The sequence below is a fragment of the Oenanthe melanoleuca genome, chromosome 1, assembly GCF_029582105.1.
Source record: "Oenanthe melanoleuca isolate GR-GAL-2019-014 chromosome 1, OMel1.0, whole genome shotgun sequence".
Lineage (NCBI taxonomy): Eukaryota > Metazoa > Chordata > Aves > Passeriformes > Muscicapidae > Oenanthe > Oenanthe melanoleuca.
In genome coordinates, this window is record NC_079333.1 from 99,264,089 (window position 1) to 99,284,644 (window position 20,556).

Consider the following 20,556-nt stretch of genomic DNA (forward strand, 5'->3'; position numbering starts at 1 on the left):
TGAAGAATGCAATGGAAAAGAATGAAATACTCTTTTTTCTAGAAAACCCTCATAATATTTCCCTAGCAAGCTCCATATAACAAAGCTAATAGTCTTTCTGAGACCCCATTCAAGACTTTCCTGGGACAAGAAGTAAAATACTCTGCTTTGTCTACAGCAGTTTTAGCAACAGTGTTATGGTTTTTATGTTTTTGTTTGTTTGTTTGTGGGGTTTTTTTTTTGTTTGTTTGTTTGTTTTTTGTTTTTTGGTGAATCCTCAATGATAGAACTTCAATTTTAGTTTCAGAGACTCCCCTTTCCTGTTGGGGGGATGTTTCACCAATGAATTGGGTATTACCTGTCCCTCTTATGCTTCTAATAGAAGAGATCTACCAACTGTCCATCCAAAGCCTGTTTCTTTCTTTTGGACATCTGTCTGCTCTGTAAGACCGTGTTAATCAGTTACGAAATGTGTTCAGGTTTTCTTACGAGTGTAGAGAAATTACTGAATTTTATGGTTGACTTAAAAAAAGAATGTTCTGATGCAAATCTTCTAAGAGCACTTAGTGTCCCAATAAAAGATATATGTAGCAGAATGTTAACTTTAAATTACTAAGGTTCTTCTGTTTTATTGCTTCAGTAAAAAAACTAACTATTAAGTCAAGTGTAGAAGTTGTTTCTGTTGGGATGACAGTAAATATTTAAATGTAGCATTTTATTTTCTTTAAAGGAAAAACTCATTGTGAAATCTCAGTAGTATGAGATACACAGAAACATTTAAATTCAGTTGTATCCTCTTGGTACAGAGCTTGTTAGATACACTTAGCTACACAATATTTTGATTTACTGTATGACTTTAATGAAACAGGAATAAGAGTGAAATTTCTGGCTCTGTTTTTGTACTTTGCATAATATTGTCATCTTCAATTTAGTTTAATTTTAAAGCAATTGCATTATGATCATAACGCTAATTTATTTTTCAGATGGTAATTGTAAAAAACATACATTTGTTTTATTAATAATAACATTTATAAAATTTAAAGGACTGGTACCTAGGGCTTAACATATGGCAAATATGTTTATTAGAGTTTTTTTAATCTTCCTTTGTGTTTCAGAGGAACTTGAGAATAGTAGAAGGATGAAGATAGCTGCTATGTAATCTTGTCTTTTAAAGTTCTGAGTTGTCCATCACTGAAGTAACAGATTTTTCTCATAGTTATGTTTCTGGTTTCCCCTTTGATATTTTAGGCATTGACAAAAGATCCCCAGGATTATCCTGACAAAAAAGCCTTGCCACATGTGCATGTTGCCATGTGGATAAACTCTCATGGAGGCCGAAAGGTGAAAGCAGGAGACACAGTGTCATATATCATTTGTCAGGTAAAAATGCCTTTCTTTATAGCTGAATACTAGGTATTGTTTTGAGATATGATGAAGAAAATGAGCTCAGTTCCTGGGAAAATGTGTTTTAGCATTTCTTTCTGGTGAGGTAGTTTTATATTTTAAAATAGTTGGTTTACTGTACTAAATTTAATTTTATGAAGCATTGTGATCAGCTCAGCAACTATTTCCATATAATGACCATAAAATTTCCCTGAATTCATTCATGTTTGGAACTAGAACTTTAAAGAAAATGCCTAGTCTTCGTTTTAAGCAGAAGAAAGTTCTGGTGGTGAAGAACCTTTCGTTTGTGGAAAGCTAATTGTTGTCATTGGTTAAATAGTGTCACTGTTATTTCCAGTCTCAACCTGTGTCACTTCAATCCATAATCATTGGATCTGGTGGTACTTCTGATGTACAGACTGGGAAATTTGAGCCACTTTCTGGTTTCAGGTGTTTATCCTATAAATGCTTCACAAATATATACTCCACTTAGATTCTGCTAATTACCATAAAACAGCATAGGTTGAATTAGATGGACCAAAGGATCTCTTAGGCCAAGCTGATCAGCTTGACAATGTGACTATTTCAGCTCCTTCATTATTTTCAAACTGAAAGATACTGTATTTGACTTAATTGAGAGTTCTTAGCCTGGCATCCCAAAGCTGCCAAGACTTTTGAGAGCTGAGCCGCGGGCACGGCTGAGCAGTGGCACAATGCAAGAGAAGAATATACTTGTTGAAAGAAGGGAACTGAAGGAGTTGCATTGTAATTATTTTTGCAAAGCAGCTGGATGAGCTGAATAGTCCTAAATTAATTTTGTTCTGAATACTAAGTTGTCTGAAAGGAGTAGGAGGGACCAATGGCTTGCATTCTGTCTTTATTAGTGATGAGTTTTCAGTCCATGGTTGCTGACCCTATTGAAACCAATAGCTTGTCTTAAATGAAAAAATGAAGGTGTCATCTATAAATGCATTAGTATAATTCTGCTGAAAAAAAGTCAAAAAAGAGACTGTACTTAGCAAAAAAAAAAAAAAAACAACCTAAAACAGTTGTGGTACTTCTCCCCACCCTGCCCCATTCTTAAAGATGTTTATGTATATTATGGAATCTTGCTAAAATACTGCTTTGAGTTTTGCTTAAGATTTTTGACATACATTAAAAATGAAATTTCCTAGTGCAGTTGAAGAGTGGGATTACGATTCTACAGATTTAAATTAATTACATTTTCCAAGAGTACTGTCCTCTTAGATCTGATACTTAATTCCTCCCTATATGTTGTTTTCAATTTAGTTATTGCCTTTCTAAATTGCATTATTTTTCTCCTTATCTTCCTCTTTCAAGTTGGAGAAAAATGTAATGTATATTTTAACCTCTAAGTGGTGTTTCTTTCTTGCCTTGAGATGTCACCATACATTTCTTGCGGTATTTCTGAATATTTTAGAATTTCCTCTTTCAAATCAACCGTTGCCTTTGTTATTTATTCATATGCCAATGAGTGATGGCCCATTCTCTGACCATTCATTCTATTAGTTTCTTTATAGAATCAAAGAACATAAATTTCATAGCAAAATGGATATAGTTTTGATGTCCACAACTTAGAATTTGCTTGTTGTGCAAAATGATAATGCTGGTGTAGTACAAAGTGGATCCAAAATGCATGCCCTCTGCGTATTTTTAACTGGGCTGATGGTTACAATGTGTTTTCATTGTGCATTTCAGAATTGACAGATGGGACTGTTTACTCTGTCTGCTCGTACTGATTTGCACGTGTAGGCTGCAATAATACAAGCTGGTTTTGCATTCTTGAACTTGCTGGTTGATGCCAGCATCAGCAATGCAGTTTTTTTACTACTGCTGGATTTGTATTGGATGCATAATAAATCAACCAAAAGAGTGTGTAACAATTTTGCATTAAAATAATGCATAATATTTGAAGCATAATCCTTTGTATAGACTTTTTTCATGCTTTGTTTTGTATGTGTCTCCTTAGGATGGATCAGATCTCAGTGCCAGCCAGCGAGCATATGCTCCAGAACAGTTAAAAAAGCAAGAAAATCTTAAAATTGATACTCAGTACTACCTGTCACAGCAAATACATCCAGTAGTTGCTAGAATATGTGAGCCCATAGAGGGAATTGATTCTGTTCTTATTGCAACGTGGTTAGGTAAGTATTCTAAATTCAGTTTATTTGAAGAATTACAAGATCCAAAGTGAGAGGTTTTAATATATGTTTCTCAACAGAAATGCTTCCCCAGATCAGTCTTTTTGCATTGAACAATAGCTTGTGTTACCCAGCCTGTAGAAAGCAGCGTGGACTCTAAATGTATTTATGACTTCTGCAGAGTAGTGCTTTTTTCAGAAGGTGATCATGAACATGAATTTAACTTTACAATGCTTTTTCAGAGTTGCAAAAATCTGCTTTTCAGAAATGACCGTACTATTGCATGTCTTTGAGATTTTCTTAAGTTACTAAAGGAGTTCTGGAGTGTGCATCTGAACTAACATATTTCCAGAGAGAAATGCTGGCATCTCTGGAATCTTCCCAGGGAAAAAGCCAGTCATAATTACAATAAAAGAATACAAATTTTTACTAGGATGTAAGTGAAGACTTGATTGCTAGAACTGACTTAGTGGATAATAGAAGCATAAAATCTTAGTAGCAGTTTTAACTGCTTCATATGAAGGAATTAAGTGGTCCCTAAACCAAGAAGTGCTCTCAAAAAAATTTAACTAATGTTAGTGATCCATGAAATCAACAGTTTTAATTCAAAAGAGCAACAGGGAATTGCTCTTTTGTCTAATAATTAGAATTAGAGATTTTTCTGCCCAACTGTTATTGCCTTGTTGTTCTCTATTCCCTAGGCTTCTTACCTAGAAAAACTGAAAATTTGTTAACAGTTCTGTTATGTCTCTCTTCTTGAAAATGCTGTGCTCTGTGTGTGTATTCCTTTTAGTGTTGTTTCCTCCCCAAAAGTGATTAACCAACATACATGACTGATCTACTTGATAAATAGAAATTTTGTGATTTGTATCTCACATGTCATTCATTATTTTTAAAACTGTTGCTAAAAGGACATGAAAAAGTTTTAAATTTTTGCTGGCTATGAGATTCTTGACAAGACTGCCTTTTCTCTAGGAGAACTTCTTAGAGAGTTGCACTGTGTCAATTTAATAATCCCTTTGTGCTATGCCAGTGTCTATAGGAAGTTCAGACCTGCAGAAATTACTTTGTTCAGAATATTAGAATACTCAAAAGAAGAGTTAGTCATCAGCATTTTGTGTTTAGGTAAAGGAGGCCAAGATTCAGGATTTGGCCCATTAAAAATTACCTGGTAGCAGGTTGCCTCAGGACCTTCACCTGTGTAACTGCATCTCTATAGCTCCCTTAGTAACAGCTGATTAGCTTGGAGATTGTACTTTGAATGTGTGTGAGAAAGGTCCTGCCTTGTTTCTCAGGAAGGGGGATGATGGCCATGAAGGATCTTAATCTTTCGAGACAGTTCTTGTAACATGCAGCTGTTTGCATCTCCATTTCTGAATTGTTGAGAAGGGGTTGAAGACAGAAATTCTGCTTTTTCTGAGTCAGCAAAGGTGTTTCTTAGAGGCATTTGATGTTGCCATGTGTCCTCAACAGCTCCTATGCTTTGGGGAGGTGTCAGTCCTGCTCCACACATGCAGGCTGACCACACAAATCATCCTGTTTATTATGTGGCAAGGCCTTGGTATCCAACTTTCCCTTGATGTCAAAGTCGACTGTGTGGTATGCCTGACTGAAAAGGTCAAGTACTGTTGGTTAGGTTGAAGGGGTTTAAAATAGGCAGCAAACTTCATTTAGGTTAAAGACAGGAATGATTTCTGAAGCTCGTTTATTTTATCTGGCAAAGATTGTTAGTCTTGTAGAGTTAAGCTCAAATTTAGAGCTCTTATTCACAACAGGTTAGGATTTCAGAACAGACTGGCTCCCTTCAGACACCTAAATTAACTACCCAGATCTTAAGGACTCTCTGCCACTTGATAGCACCTACTGTTTGCAAATGCCTGTGCTGCTTTTTGCACTGTAGTACGTTCCAGATGAAGATTTCTTTTATGGTCTGTAATAGCATCATGCAGCTGAGAGTTTATTAATAGCCCACAATTGTCAGTCTGAAAACCTGTATGTATCTGTTACAGTCTTAGATCTGAAGTGTTTTCAGTTTGACCTTGCTGTACAGTCAAAATTTTACCACCTTCCCTAGTTTTGTTTTCTTGGGAAAGCTTAAATTGAGCTTGAGGGTAAAGTCCAGTCTTTTTCAAGACTTCTGATCTGCTTAGGTTTTCATATACAGCACTTGATCAGACCTGTACATAAGTCATTGCAAGCTGAAGTTATCTTCCAGGGTTTTTTTAATGGTACTGGAGGCATAGTCAAGTGGTTTCCTTTCATAGAAATCAAAAATCCTTTGTAAGATACAACAGAGTACAAACTTGAGTCCAACTTGCCAAAACAAGCAGATACGGAAACTGTTTACTGATCTGTGATGGTAAGTTGAGCTTTTTTTATCATGATATACACACAAATTCCCATTGTTTTTCCCATCTTGTTGCAAAAAGGCACATTTTCCTGTTCTGAAGGATATATAAGCATCACATCTATGGACCAAAACCCTGTTGCATTCTCATTGTGTGTCTTCCTCCACTGATCAGATTTATTGTGTTATGTAGAATGTGTGTCTGGATAGGGAGAGTGGTTGTAGAAAAAAAGATCTTGGCTGCATGTTTAACAGAATCTACAATAATGCATATTTATAAGGTGAATGTTTCCTGTCACCCTGCTAGTCTGAGTAGATAAAATTGAACTCTGCTAGGGAAGCTTGGCTCACAAAGTGCTGAAGAGTTCTTTGTTCTGTCTGTGCTCTAAGCAAATAATTTTGAATTATTTTAGACACTAAAGAACAGGAGCAAATAATGCAACTTAAAATTGCAGAGAATCTCTTAACATCATATTTATTCACTATGGAATCAAGTTGAAATCCACCTTTTGTTTTGGGGCATTGGAGGAGGTCTGCCTAGCGTTTGAGAGATGGAAGTTCATTGTTCCCAAAAATGAGAACCTCGTGGGCATACTCTTGCATTCACTCTCTCTGTCTTGAAGTTTCTGAGAAACTGCAGTGACAAGATGAGGATTGTCTCTGTCCATAAAACTAAATAAAATAATCTGATCACTTATATAATTTAATAAATCTGATCTTCCTAATTCTTGGAGACCTTACTTCATCCTTAAGATACCTAGCTTTAAAACTGGAAGAACCATATGGCACAGCAATTTTCTTATTGTATTTCAAGCAAGGGTTTTTTTGTGAATATATAAGTACTGCTCCTTGCCTCAAAGAAAAGTTACATCTTATTTGCATGTTGTCAGAAATAAGCAGATATTATGGAAGCAGAGTTCTATAATATAGGACTTTTGTAGCTGTTACTACATGATATTATTTGCTTCAAATGATGGAAGTTGATTGCTGTTCTAGACAGTGTCATGATGTTCTGAAAGAGGTGTGTTCTGCTGCCTTGCAGAGGGATGTGCACACTGGTGCTCTGCAGATTGCTTGGCATTGGGCATTTTTAGGAAGGCTGTCTGATTGTAGGGAGTCATTACTGGGTCCTGATGAGGCTTGTCATTAGGAGTACTGCTCCCTGCTTTGACACAGTGTCTGTGTGCTACTGCTTCTTGCAAGGAAATCCACCAGCACCAAATATATTGCCTTGTTGTATTGTCTTTGAAAAAATTATTATTAGAGAATCGTTTAGGTGTCTTTAGGTGTGTAGCAGCTGCTCAGACAGACGTTCCATGCAGAAACCAGGATGGATGCTCTCCTTGTGGCATGCAGAATTTACGTCAGGTTTTGACTTTTTTGTTATTTTCCTCACATTAGGGAGTGATGTGAAAGGATAGTGATGAAAATTAAGATTAAAGTCATGATGAACCTTCATGGCAATATGATAACTAACCCTAGAGTGTGTGAACTTTGCTGTCTGTGGTCTGGCTGGGTGTTTTGAGATGCTCCAGACCTGCTCAGGACCCGAGAACCGTTAAAGCGCGTTGGGTGCTCTGAATGAATAAACGAAAGAGTGAAAATATGAATGAATAAAAGCAACAGCGCTAAGATGAATGACTAAAAGCAGCGGTACCGATGTGAATGAATAAGCGAGCAGCCCCGGCCGGGCGGGCGGCCCGGGCCGCGGGCCCCGGTGCAGTGCGCGGCGCCGGCCGCGGGGTGGCAGCACCGGCTGCCGATTCCCGCGTCCCGCGCGGGCCCTGGGGAGCGGGGCGGGCGGCGCTGCCGCGGGCCGGCACCTGCGGGGGAAATGGGGGCCGGGAACCGACCACGGGAACAGCCCCAGGGAACGGACCCCGTTAACAGCCCCGGGAACAGACCCCCTGAACGGGCCCGGGCTCAGCCCCCGGCCCCAGCCCCCGGCTGCCCGGCGCCGTGCCCGTGGGAGCGCGGGGGGAAGGAAGCGCACAAGCGATCCGCGGAAATGTTGCTTTTAAAACACTGCGTTTGGTAAAAATCTCTGACCAGGTTCTTGAGTGAACCGCTTTGCTAGCCTATTAGTGAAAGTTTTGATAATTCTATTAAATAATTCAGGAACAAGCCCCCGAACTTAGTTGTGTTAATTAGTTTGGTCACACAGCTTCCATCAGCACGTCTGTAGTGTTGCAGTGCTTTGTCCTGCATCCAGCCCTGTAGTTTTGGTGAGGTGATAAAGCTTACCTGCTGTGCAGGTAATTTAATGATAGCCCCGAAGACTTTTTCCTGTCAGAGAAAGTCAAAGTCCCTTTGATTTTTATTTTCTTGATGTCATGAGGAAAAAAAAATTGTTCAAAGTTCACTGATTAGTCTCATCTTATTAATTTAAAAATTGCTGAAACCAGACATTATTTTTTATTCCACCACCCAATTAGATAGTCCCTGTTTTGTGTGCCAAGTGAAATAATGTGACCAGTTTGACCCGGTCTGAGAGGATCCCAGTTAGGGTACTGAAATGGGCTAACTGAACCAACTAACTATTCCTGAAAGGAGATAATAGATAAAATAGTGCCCAATTCCACAAGATAATTAAGGTAGGCATGTTCTTTAAAAGCTTGATTTGTAGTCCCTTTTATTTCACTGTGGCTGTTTGCACACCAAAACTTAGATGTATGCTTGGTTCAGCACAATATTTTTTTTTGTTGTTTTTTCCAGTCAAAACAGCTAAGAAAGTTCAGAGATAGGTGTGATTTAAATCATAGCAATTAATTTTTTTTTCAGTTAAATTAATATTAAATGACCAGTATTTACTGTCACTGGTTTTGACTCAATGTTGGAAAATTTCTTTGTCTGAAGACCAGAATTTGTCTCCTTTTATGTTTTAGTGAGCTACTTTGCTCCATATTTGCCTTCTTGGAAGCAGCCAAGGATTCCTAGCTAGCTGTAACGGTATCTGTATCAGAAAGTTGGAATGATGTTTTTTCATTCCACTTTTGAACTCAGAATAAACTGAGGAATTTTGTTTTCACCATTACTGAGATCCAACCTATTGCATACTTGATATTTTGCAAAATGGGACTACTGAACTCCACTTTCCTTTCTAATCCTTCTATCTACTACCTGTGTGCTGCAGATATATTATCAACCCTTTTATTGGAAAAAAAAAAAAAAAAAACCCAAAAAAGAAAAAAGAATTCAAACAGTCTTTTTTGGGGGATACCATATGTATTAAAGTGTAAAATACACTATTAGCAGTGTTTTTTGCTTCGTATGCCTTTTTTAAAATGAATAGTGGAGAACTGTATTAAAAGTTTAGAAACCTCCTGGAGGCGAATTTTTACCTTTATGCATTGACATTTTTTTCTTTTGGCAAAATTAGGAAGATGAATACATTTTAGTGAAACCTATATCAAGAACTAAGTAAACTTATTTGGCAATGGATTTTTTCCTTGTGATTGAATTTGTTTTAAGACTGCACCATAAAAATTCAGAGTAGTGGTATTAAAGTCAAACGTATCAAATCTTTTATGTAAAGACAGTCTATATCTGCCTATATAACACAACTGTTTTATAAATGCAATAATATTTGTGTAGTTTATCTGAATTTTGGTCCTAACCATTGTCTATAAGTGTCACGGTGCAGCTATCATGAGGTGAAGCTTCACTTTCTATTTGCAATCCTTTTTACATTTCTTATAGGAATTATTACATTTTAAACTGAAATTCATACAATTCATATGGTTTAATACATGGTAATTTCTTACTTGGTTTAATGTCTGTTAAAAATATATTTTAAAGTGCTTCTCTGATCTTTTTGTTTTACTACTAAAGTGAGCCATAGTTTTCTGAAGATTTTCTCCTACGTGCTCATTCGATTAAATTTTTTTTTCCCAACATGTATTTTTTCCGAAGGTTAACAAAAAAACCCCTGTAAATGAGATGCATGGACTTTTAAAATGTTGCACACAACAAAGGATGACAAAACTTGAGGATTTTTATTAAGTTTACTTTGGCAGTCTTATTCCTAGAACAGTGAACTTCGTGCTTGCTTGCTAATTTACTTATTTGTGGTTGAATCAGTATTTCTGGGATCTCTTTTGTGTATTTATTTGTTTAAAATCTTGAGTTCTGGCAATCAAAAATAAAGCACTTTGTCTCCAGCGCTGCGGTTTTAAATGCTGCTGCTGAATTTTAACCACTGCATTAGATTGAAACCTCCATGCTGTTAACCACTGAGCCAAAATGAAATCGACCACTGCATTGAAATCAGAGTTGGCAGTTGTGTACGGACTTGAAGGAGTTGGTAATAGCAGTGCACCCGCGTTTCTTTAATGGGGTTTTTATTCTCTGCTTTTGGTTTTAATGGTGCCATTTTGATTTAAAGACTGTTTCTTAATAACGATGCACATTTTTATTGAAATATTTTCAATGTAACTTAAGGAGAAAATAACAATAAAGCTATCCGTTAGGAGTGGTTTCCTCAGAAACAAAATGTTCTCTTGCATACTCCCATGATAATGCAGTGTGCTTGTTTTATTTATAAAGCAATCTTGTGTAAGAAGATAAGTAAGATGATTTCTTCATGTCTCGTGAACCTTTATTCATGGTTAAAAATCGTAGAATGTATTTATGTTTTATAGAGGAAGTTTTGCTAAGGAGAGATTTTCAGCTTCTGAATTTACATTTTGTAACTTTCTTTTGAATCTGCTTCACCAAGCATATGAAAAATAAGCCTGCTTGCATGGTTGACCTCTTAGTCTTTTGAAATTTTTGTTTCTTATTAATAGGACTGGATCCCTCCCAATTCAGAGTCCATCACCATTACCATAAAGATGAGAATGATGCCTTGGTTGGTGGCCCAGCTCAGCTCACTGATGAGGAGAAATATAGGGATTGTGAAAGATTCAAGTTTTGCTGCCTCAAATGCGGAACAGAAAATATTTATGACAATGTCTTTGATGGTTCGGTTAGTTGGTTTTTTTTGTTTGTTTCGTTTCTGTTCATTGGTGAGAGAGAAAAATGCTTGTAGAGAGAGCAGCTTTTCAGACAGGATTCATATGATGTAGGAGAAGATACCATATTGTTTCAGTCCTGCTATTTATAGCTTTGGAGCAGATAATTGCTGATAGGATAGTGCTGAAATATTTTTGCCATTTTTACATTTCAGCTGTGTCGTCTTGCAGAACATGTGAAATTATCTGGCTTCATTAATCTGTTTGCCCACAGTCATGAATGATTGCTGCTGTTACTTTTTAAAAGAATCCTTATCTTAACACCTTAGTAACTTCCAGTTCTCTATTTAATAAAACTTTTGTAAGGCAATGGCTGTTTCTTATCCTAAATCATATTAATTGGAACAAAGTACTTTTTAAACTTGTGTTTATCTTGCTATATCCCACCTCCCTTCTTGACAGTAAGGTTTTTCTATGTTATCTTTCTTCTGTCTCTGTGAATTGACTAAAAAGTCACAGGGGTACATTCTTGTTGAGAAGTTCTGCCAAAAAATGTATCTCTGACCTTGTATCACAGCTTGAAGTAGGGCCAAGCATTTAACTCTACAGCTATGTATGTATGTATTAGTCATCAGCAAATTAGCGAGCTTCAGAGCAGGGAAAACCTTGAAACTGAAAGCAAATAAATCTTTTATCTAAATTAAAAGTAATTATTTTAAGTTAATTTGGACAAACAGCAGATGTTTTGCATTTTTTGAATCAAAATAAAGCGGTCTTTGGAAGCATGTAAGAGGAAAAGACACACAAATTGAGTGATACTTTGTGAATCCTTGACTTTTGTTCATCGCAGCTGTAAATAAGACAGTTAATTGCATGTAGATTTGACAAGTTGCAGATGGGCTAGCTGGAGAGGAGTGGATGTCAAACTCCTTAAAAAACGTATATCCACCACTAAGCAACAGAAGAAATCCTGAAATCAAGCCAAAAATCGCCTCTATTTCACCTGGAATTAATAAATGTTGTGAGTGGGAGTTTAGCCAAGATGGCTCACAACAGCTAAGTCTTACCTTGAAAGAAAGCTTTCTGACTTTCCAGCCTACCACACTGGTATTATATTAGTGAGAATTCCACAAACTTAATTTTAGCTCTTCACACAACATTTCCGGGTCCTGAAATTTTAATGTCAGGTGTTCAGAAGGTTTGGAAAATAAGGGAATGAGATGGTGCAAAAGTGTAAGAGTTGTTCTTTGAACTTGGAGAAAATAAAATAAGATAATGTGATTTTTCTTTAATGAGGTTTGTCTCGACAGCCCCATTGATAATTTCATAATTAGTATCTGTAAGGCTCATTTCAAAGTTCTGATCAGTAGACTGAGGCTGAAGTTTGTCTCTGATAAAACAGTAAACCTGTTTTTTTTGGGTGGAGATGGGTGAAGCATAATTTGTCCACAGGTCTTTTTTTAACTCAACATCTCTTCGTGAATTATTAACTTACTGGTATGTTCTCTAAAAGAGCTTTCTTTAAGAACAAAATGAAAATATCTCTGCCCTGCAGTTTTCCCATATGCATTTGGTCAGCCATGATGGGAAGAAAGAAGGCCCAAATATTATGGACCCTTTAAGACTGTTACTTTTAAAAATATATGTATTATGTCTAAACTCTTGTGGTAGCTTCTCCTTCCATCATCTGTCATAGTGATGCTGTTTTTACACTTCTGTTTTCAGGGGCGATTTATTGAACCCAGCTTGCAAAGGTGCAGCAAGACAGAATGTGAGGAGCCTCCTTACAGCTATGTGGTTCAAATGGACAACAAGTTACTCTTGGATATTAGACGCTACCTCAGAAAATACTACAGTGTAAGTATGCAGAAAATACTCTGCCATATGAAATGAGTCTTTTCAGTAGTGCTCAGTTTTTAGTAACTCATGTTACCCTTAATTTTTGTGTAGTGTAAGGTAGTAGCATGCAGCATCAACCCCCAACTTTCTGAAAGCAAAACAAATCAGTGAATTTAAAAATTCATTTAGAATTTTTGTTTTCACTGTTCAGCCTCAAGATAGTTAGATATATTTACATTTTTATAAATGTATGTGTCAGCATTATTACAGATGCAGTAGCTCTCTGTTTTCCAGATTTTTAGCCAGAGAGCATTATCTCAATTTTAGGAAAATCTGTGAAGCCTATTAAATATGTAGATATCAGTTTCTCATGTACTTGAAACATGCTTCTCTTTCTTCAACTCAAATTGATACATATTAGCTTACATTGTGAAAAGGGAACCCAAATACAGCTCTGTAAAAATTCTTTGAAGGACTCTAGGAGAAGGGAAATCCTATGATCTTTCTTAATAATGATTGGGATGGGAAAAAATGAGGAGGAAGATGGGTAGCCAATTAAATTGATGTAATTCTTTTTTTTTTGAGGGGTAGTACAAGAAATCCAGAGTGCCAATGGTAGTGGTTGGCTTTGTACGGCATTGTGGGTAAAAAAGGTGTAGTATTTAAAATTCCTATCTTTTCACTGTCCAGAAGTAGGACAAAACCCACTGTGCTTTTTAACTTATATCAATATGTTTGCATTTCTAATATGCTTGACGCATCATATTTTGTGACTGGACACCTAGTTATTTTGGTCAAATTTTCGTTGAGAATCATTACCTTCTTACACAGCTGCAGAATGGACATAAATTTTGAAGACATTTATAACCTTTGTGTGCTCTTAATTTTTGATACAACCAAAATAGTAAATTGTTTTTAAAAAATTGGCCTGTACCAAATTTGAACAATGTATTTAATTTGTTGTGTGTTTTCTTAAGTATTACAGAATTCTTTTGCAAACAGCAGTTACAATAGTAAGAATTATTACTGTGGTTTAATACTAAGTGTATTTAAGTCTACATTTTGTGTTATCTTTTTTCTGTAGTAGTTCTTACTGCAATTATAGGTGAGTGTTTTCTAAACTCTCTTCTTAAAGCATAATAATTTCTGAAGGTAAAAGTACTTCTTTTGAAGATCTTTGTATCAAAAGGAGAACAGAACTTTCTAAGGCTGTTTAAATTCAAGCGTTATTTCACAAGGTAGAGATAGATTGCTCCTTTCAATTGAAGTTAAAGATGACTTGGACAGGTGAAGCAAACAAAATGTGAGATCTCATGTTACTTTATTGCAAAGTCCAACTGTCTGCCAAATTGTTCTTATATTAAAGTGCTATTAAATAATGGGTCTAAGTAATATATTTACACTGACTTTTTTTGTATGAAAATTGCTTTTGAGATTTAATGTACATGCATGATGATAGTAGACAGTGGCACATGCTAAATAAGGTCAGGCATATCAAGTGTTTGAAAACACATGCAGAAGATGGGCAATAGTTAACTTGTATGACAAAAGATGCCTTTAAGGGCAGGAGAGATTCTTACTGCTAATAAGCATAAAAAATGATGTAATGTTTTGTGCTGTTCTGTTTTTATTTTGGTTGGTTTTTTGTCTTCTTTTAAGACCAAGCTATGAACCAAACTGTAATGTTTGAATATCAAACATTGTCATTTGCTTACATAAATCTATTAAGTATCTTACTACATGGTATATTGGATAATTAAGATAATTAAAAAGAAAATTATTTGTGTAAGTAAACGCTTCAGGTTTTTTGGTAGTGAAAATTTACTTTTAAACCAGTTAGCTATAATAAGGTTTAAAACTATTTTTTGACTATGGAATACATTCAGATTCTGGAAATGTGAGATTAATTTCCAGATTGCACATTAATTTTCTTTTTACAAAAGGGCTTTTCATGGAGTTGGGCAAGTAAACTTTTTGTCTTGTTAGCTCCTAGAAAATCAGATGCTGAGACATTTAGTTTATTCCTTTCATCCAGTACTTGTAGTGACTGTATAACAGCTGGAGTTGAAATTCATCAAATGGGTGTTTGCACTAATATATATAATCCTATAAGCTATAAAGACACACCCAGAAGTATTATGGCAAAGACCTGTCTGAACAAAACATTTAATGAAACTTTCAGACTCTTATTAAACAATCTTCTATTGTAATAATTGCATCTGAAAGGCACAGAAATACCAATTTGTAAGGGTCAAATATATTGTCACTCCATTTAATTTTTTAGATATTATTTTATTCATATATTTGTCAAATGGCACATAATACAAAAACTTAAAATGCAAAAATGTGGTTTTTAACCTGTAAATAATGAGCTGCCTTTTATGAAGCCAGCCCTATCAAGTGCCTTTCAGCCTGATCCACAGCTCACTGAGATGAATAAGTGTACTTTTTTTTCAGTGAGCTTTGAATCAGATTCTTTTTTAAGTGTTTAAGTGTTCAAGATGTTGCTGGTTTTTTCCTTTAGTCTATTGAATAATTTTATATGTGGCTGTATAAATTTAGGGGCAGGGAGAAGTGCCATAAAATCTAAAAGTAGAAAATCTACTTGCCCTTTTTGGCACATGAAACTGTGTTAAGTAAATAAATACAATAATGATGTAATACATGCCTTTAAAAAGATGGAAATGTAAGTGCATAAATAGAATTTTGTGAGCCTCCTACAATCCCATTGTTTTTGTAAATCACTCGCCTTCATATGAAAATATCTGCTTCTGCAATGGTTTTTTGCCATTAAACATTGAAATGTTTTATATTTGACTCCCAAAACATATCTACCATTGCTCCAATATTTACAGATTTCTTAATGGTATTAACAATATCCATTTTGATAATCTTACTCTTAAATGTAAATATATCTTAAAATTATGTGGAAAGATTTTATTTCTTCTCAAAAATGCATTTATTCTATGAGAGATTGATCCTTTTTTTTTTTTTTTAATTCTGCTTCAGAAGAGCAAATAGATGAAAAGAGAGAGAAACGCTAGCTAATCTAAATTGGGAAATGAAGAGGGCTTTTTTAAGCATGAAAATTTCATCATCTTGTCAGCTGGCAGAATGCCTGCTGTGTGGATTCACAAAGGCTAAGAATTACACTTTCATGAAATTTTCCTCACTAACTGCCCTGGTTAATTTGAAAGATAACCCACTGTTCTAATTCATTCCTCAATTGGGCGGTGCAGGTTTTATCTTTGATCTGACAAAGCATTTGTGTTAATCGTTTTGGCCCTCTACTAGACACTCTTGGGATTGTGCTTTTACAATAAATGTGTCTGTGATAGCTCTTTAGTCTATTATACTTACAATAGATCCATAGAACTGGTAATTAATTCTGTACTGCTTTGGAAATGGGGAAGAATAGGTGTAGCTCTGTCAAGTGCTGCTGGGAAGTTTGTTTAGCTAGTTCATTTTTGAAGTGTTACCCTCAGCCATCAATGAAACATCCATGCTAGGGGAATGGGAAAAAGCTGAAATATGCAAGCATAAGTGGAAAAAGTGACCAACTTTTTTGCTTAAGCAGGGTGTAATTTAATTTATAATAAGTGGATCTAATTATTACATTGGGACCTGTTTTGTGTTTCCCACTGGAATATTCAAATGCTCATTTTTGAACACATAGTAAACAAATGCCAGCTCTTAGGTCCTCTTTTAAAAAGCCCTGTAAAAGTCAATATTCATGACAATTAAATGAATCCCATATTGTGTTAGTTTTGCCAACTACAAAGAATTGAATAAAAGCCCCCAATATCTTGCATATGCCATTTGAGCAGTAGCAAAATTCATACAGGACTGGTTGGACTTTGGAAGCTGGTGTCCCTGAAGATGCAGGTTTTAAATCTTTTTTTGGTTTGTTTTTTAATACGCGTATACACCTGTGGTATTGTTAGTAGTATTTTTATAGGCTAAAATCTGCTTTTATATAAATGTTCTTTCTATGCTATCTGATTAATAGCGTGTGGCATCTGTAGAACTCTGTATGTTTTTAAAAACATATAAAATGCTGTCAACTTTAAAAAGGTTTTTAAAAAATACTGAAAAAAATCTTGGTCCAGCTTGTATTGTACTGTTTTTGTTTCACAGTCTTTTTCTACTGGGCCACTGTAACCCACAGGCAGAAGTGAGTTTGAAGGCTATTGAACACTGCTAAATAACTTTATACTGTTCAGCTGTGAAAATTCAGTGTTCAATAGCCCTCAAAATTTCTCATTTCTTACCTGTGGTGGGGTGGTCTACTGCTTGCACATTAGGTCGCAGTATAAAAGCATCTTCAAGATCTTTGAATTACTTTATATATATATATTGCTGTTCTGATTCTTGTATATATGTTCAAGAGATTTGCATTAGTATTTTGTGCACTTAAAAAGGTAAAATATTTATAAATAAGATAACATTATAAGAGGCCATAGCATTCACACAGGTTTTGGGATTGCATGGCATATTTGCTTAAGAGAAGAAAGATAACAGGGCTTGTTCTGAACCCGAAATTTCCCACACCTTAGTGAAGTGTATTGCCAAGAACCCACAGGTATACACCACATGAACAGGTGAAAATATGATTGTATATGATGGTGATGACTTCTGTAATCATGTTCTCACAAGAGTCATGCATTGAAAGTGTATTTTTTTGGTAGGGGTAAGAAATCTCTTTGGTGTGAGGGAAAGGTGTCTCGTAGTGGTAATAGTACAATATTTTCTTTATTGCTGTGCTAATAGTACTAGAATTATATGGGCATGTGATGAAGAGTAGTTAGGGCCAGAATTGTGACACTGGCTGATGTAGTAGGCAGAATCAGATAGCAAGACTCTGCCCTCAGATTAACTCCAGTGATTATTTTCAGTCCTTTCTGTATGTAATGAAATAGGTTTCTGAGTCTTTTCCAAGTTTGAGCTTGTATCACTGTCATTTTGGTTTATACATACAGAAACAGAGATGTTTCTTTTTAGTACTGCCAAGTCAAGGCAGAATTGATAACAATTGGAGTGAAATATAAAATATTAATGTGATTCCGTTCACAGTTTATTGGGAACCTGAGGGAGTTCCCTCCCTGAGAAGGGAAGTTGCCACCTGATTCGGAAGTTTGCTCCTCCCCTCCACAGTGATGCTCTCCTTGAATGAGGATAACAAATGAGTTTCATTTGGAATTAAGTTTTGGTTAACCAGGAGGAAGTTAGAAATATCTCGATCATTGAACAGGACAGTCACTATTCTACCATATGGAAGTGTCATAATTAATGTTTATTGAATAATAAAAGATAACCCTTTTGGTCATGGTATGTAATGCATTTTGGGGATGAGTAAGCAGTTGTTTGTCACAGCACTCATCGAATCCATTAACTGGAATTGATTTGCTATTACTGCAACTTCTCCATGATGTGCCCTGTAAAGGAATTGTTTGGTTCAGACTTCCAGCATCAATACGATTTTTAGTGAAGTGTTTCAAAGTAATGATCGATAGGCCTTTACAAAGGGTTTAACTCTCCTCATTGTATTTTACCAGCCATGACGGACATGCATCCATCTCACTGGTGGTTGAGAGCCTGAGTATGACTCTATGCACTCCAAATTTTAGCCACTGAGAATGAGTTAACATAAGCAAAGAAAAAGAATCTGTATTTAGTCCCCAGTCTGGTACCTTGCCAGAGAAGGCTTAATGACACTAGATATCTCTGTCAGCTCTTTGTAGAAAAGGCTCCCCAGGCTGGCCACTGCATGGATCAGATTCTAAGAAATGTGGATTGCTTCAATAGAGTAAAACTAACTTTGTAATTTCCTCTGTAGGTAGAATGCAGGAATGTAAGGACTTATTATCACAATAATTTGTCTGCTTAGGCTTATAAATGGCAGTATTGTGAACACCGTGTTACGTGAAGTGTGCCCGGAGGTAAATATGGCCATGGTTATGATTGCCACCAAGTGTGTAATGTTTACCTAGGTGATTGAATCACTCATCTAATAACAAGATGTTGCTGTCTTCAGAGGATTACAGAAAGCACACTCTTTGAAGGTACTCTGTTGGAACTGATCTGTTGCCCCGGTCAAAGCAATGATGAATTTCAGCAACACTTGGAGAGCAGGTTTGTGCTGCAGTAGAGGGATGCAGTTGTTGCTCAGTGTATCTGGTCCGGCTTCAAATGGAATACAAAGTGTGTAGCTTTGGTGTACCAGTAGCAGTATTTGTTATGAGATTCTGTAGCCAAGAATTTAAGATTTTGGGCAAATCTGTGCATCCTGTGGAGAGGTCTGCCACAATGGCATTACTGGTGGTGCTAGAAAGAAGAGAGAGAGAGAGCAAATGTGTACTCCTTTGGATACCTTGGATTGCCAGAAGTGCTACAGATACTATAGAGATTTGGAAGTTTTGCTGCTTTTAAGTCTATTTTAATAGCAAATAATGAATCACAGGAGAGTTTATAAAAAAAATAACTGGTCTTGAATAGATTGTTGTTCATCTTTCTTCTTTTTACAAGACTTTTAGAGAGCCATTTTAATTTATTTTAGGTTTTTATGTTCAATTTAAAGTTTGATGGAACTAGTCTGTAATTAGAGACATTACAAGGAGGAAAAGTCCAGGTAATCTAAATAAGGAATAAAGAAGCTCTTAAAACCACCAGTTCTCCTGGAATTCTGATGTAGTTAATGCCTTATACTATAGTAATTTGGACCGATCAATTACTGAAATACCAAACCAGGCTGAGTCTGTATTATTCTACAGAACTTCTAATAGAGACAGCTTATTAGGAGATTACACAAGTGCATGAGTTCTGTTTGGCATGAATGCTTGATGCTGTTGATGTGTGTGTAACCAGGAATTCTTACAGTGCCCAAGCACCTTGAATCCATCAGGACAACCACAGTGAAAATCTGGTTTTCTCTGGACATAGCTCCTTCAGTAAGAATAAGTTTGCTTGATGTGAATGACCTAAAAGTGATGTGCTTATCAGAAATGTTTTCTTAGAAGTCACTATTAATATGGAGATCCATGGTCCCATGTTGATTTTAGAAAGTGAAAATGACTTGCTTTATTCCCTTTTAAAAAAAACCAAAACCTAATGTGGCACCATCTGTGATAATTCAGAATTGAATGGACATATAAAAGGAAAAAATATGGATTGTTTTCCAATAACTGAAGTAAATCTATGTTACCTATCCTAAAGTTTCTCAGTCTTTATCATGAATTTTTCCTTCAGCTTCAAATGTAAGCTTAAAATAAATTTTACAGTATTTGGGAAACTAAAATGTTTTTCATTCAGTTGCTTTCTTTTTGTAAACAGTGTTGTTTGATGCTGTCTTTGATAGTCTGCATTCCTGAAGATAATTGAATAAGAAAATCATGGGGTTGGGAGGCAGTGGAGGGCATACATGAAGAATTTAATCTATATTTGCCCTAAAATGCTTTTCCTTTTGGCGTGTTGGGAATGGCTTTTGCAGGTGTTTATTTTTCTCCTACTCTTAGATGTTAAAAGAATTATTTTCATTTTTTCTAGTTTCAAGCAGTTACCATTGCTAAAAATAATTATAGCAATGTTCAGTCACTCTTCTATTTCTAGATAAATCACTCTTAGAAAATTAAATGAGGTGTTCCTCAACAGAAGTTATTTCAGTATTCAAAATCTCGTCATAAGGAAGCTTTGTAGTTAGAAGATAATTTTAAAAACTTGTATTTAACTTCATCTAAGCAGCTGTTTAGTTCTCATTGATGTTTATTATTTAGTGTAGTGAGGAAAAAATGGGTGGATATGTCAGTACTTGAGAACTGAACTCATCAAGTGGGGAGTACTTCAGACCTTTCAGCTTGATTCCTAGAATTAAGTTTATATATGTGAAAAAACCTCTGAG

The 20,556-nt window shown here is 35.8% G+C and overlaps 1 protein-coding gene across 1 annotated transcript in view; it reads left to right on the plus strand.

The window, feature by feature from the left end:
• Nucleotides 1–20,556, plus strand: part of POLA1 (DNA polymerase alpha 1, catalytic subunit) — a 181,960-nt gene that overhangs the window by 71,861 nt on the left and 89,543 nt on the right. Inside the window, exons 31-34 of the mRNA XM_056498396.1 lie at nucleotides 1,228–1,359; nucleotides 3,353–3,527; nucleotides 10,659–10,837; nucleotides 12,549–12,680. Coding sequence (XP_056354371.1) covers nucleotides 1,228–1,359; nucleotides 3,353–3,527; nucleotides 10,659–10,837; nucleotides 12,549–12,680 — 618 coding nt within the window. The remainder of the gene's footprint in view (nucleotides 1–1,227; nucleotides 1,360–3,352; nucleotides 3,528–10,658; nucleotides 10,838–12,548; nucleotides 12,681–20,556) is intronic.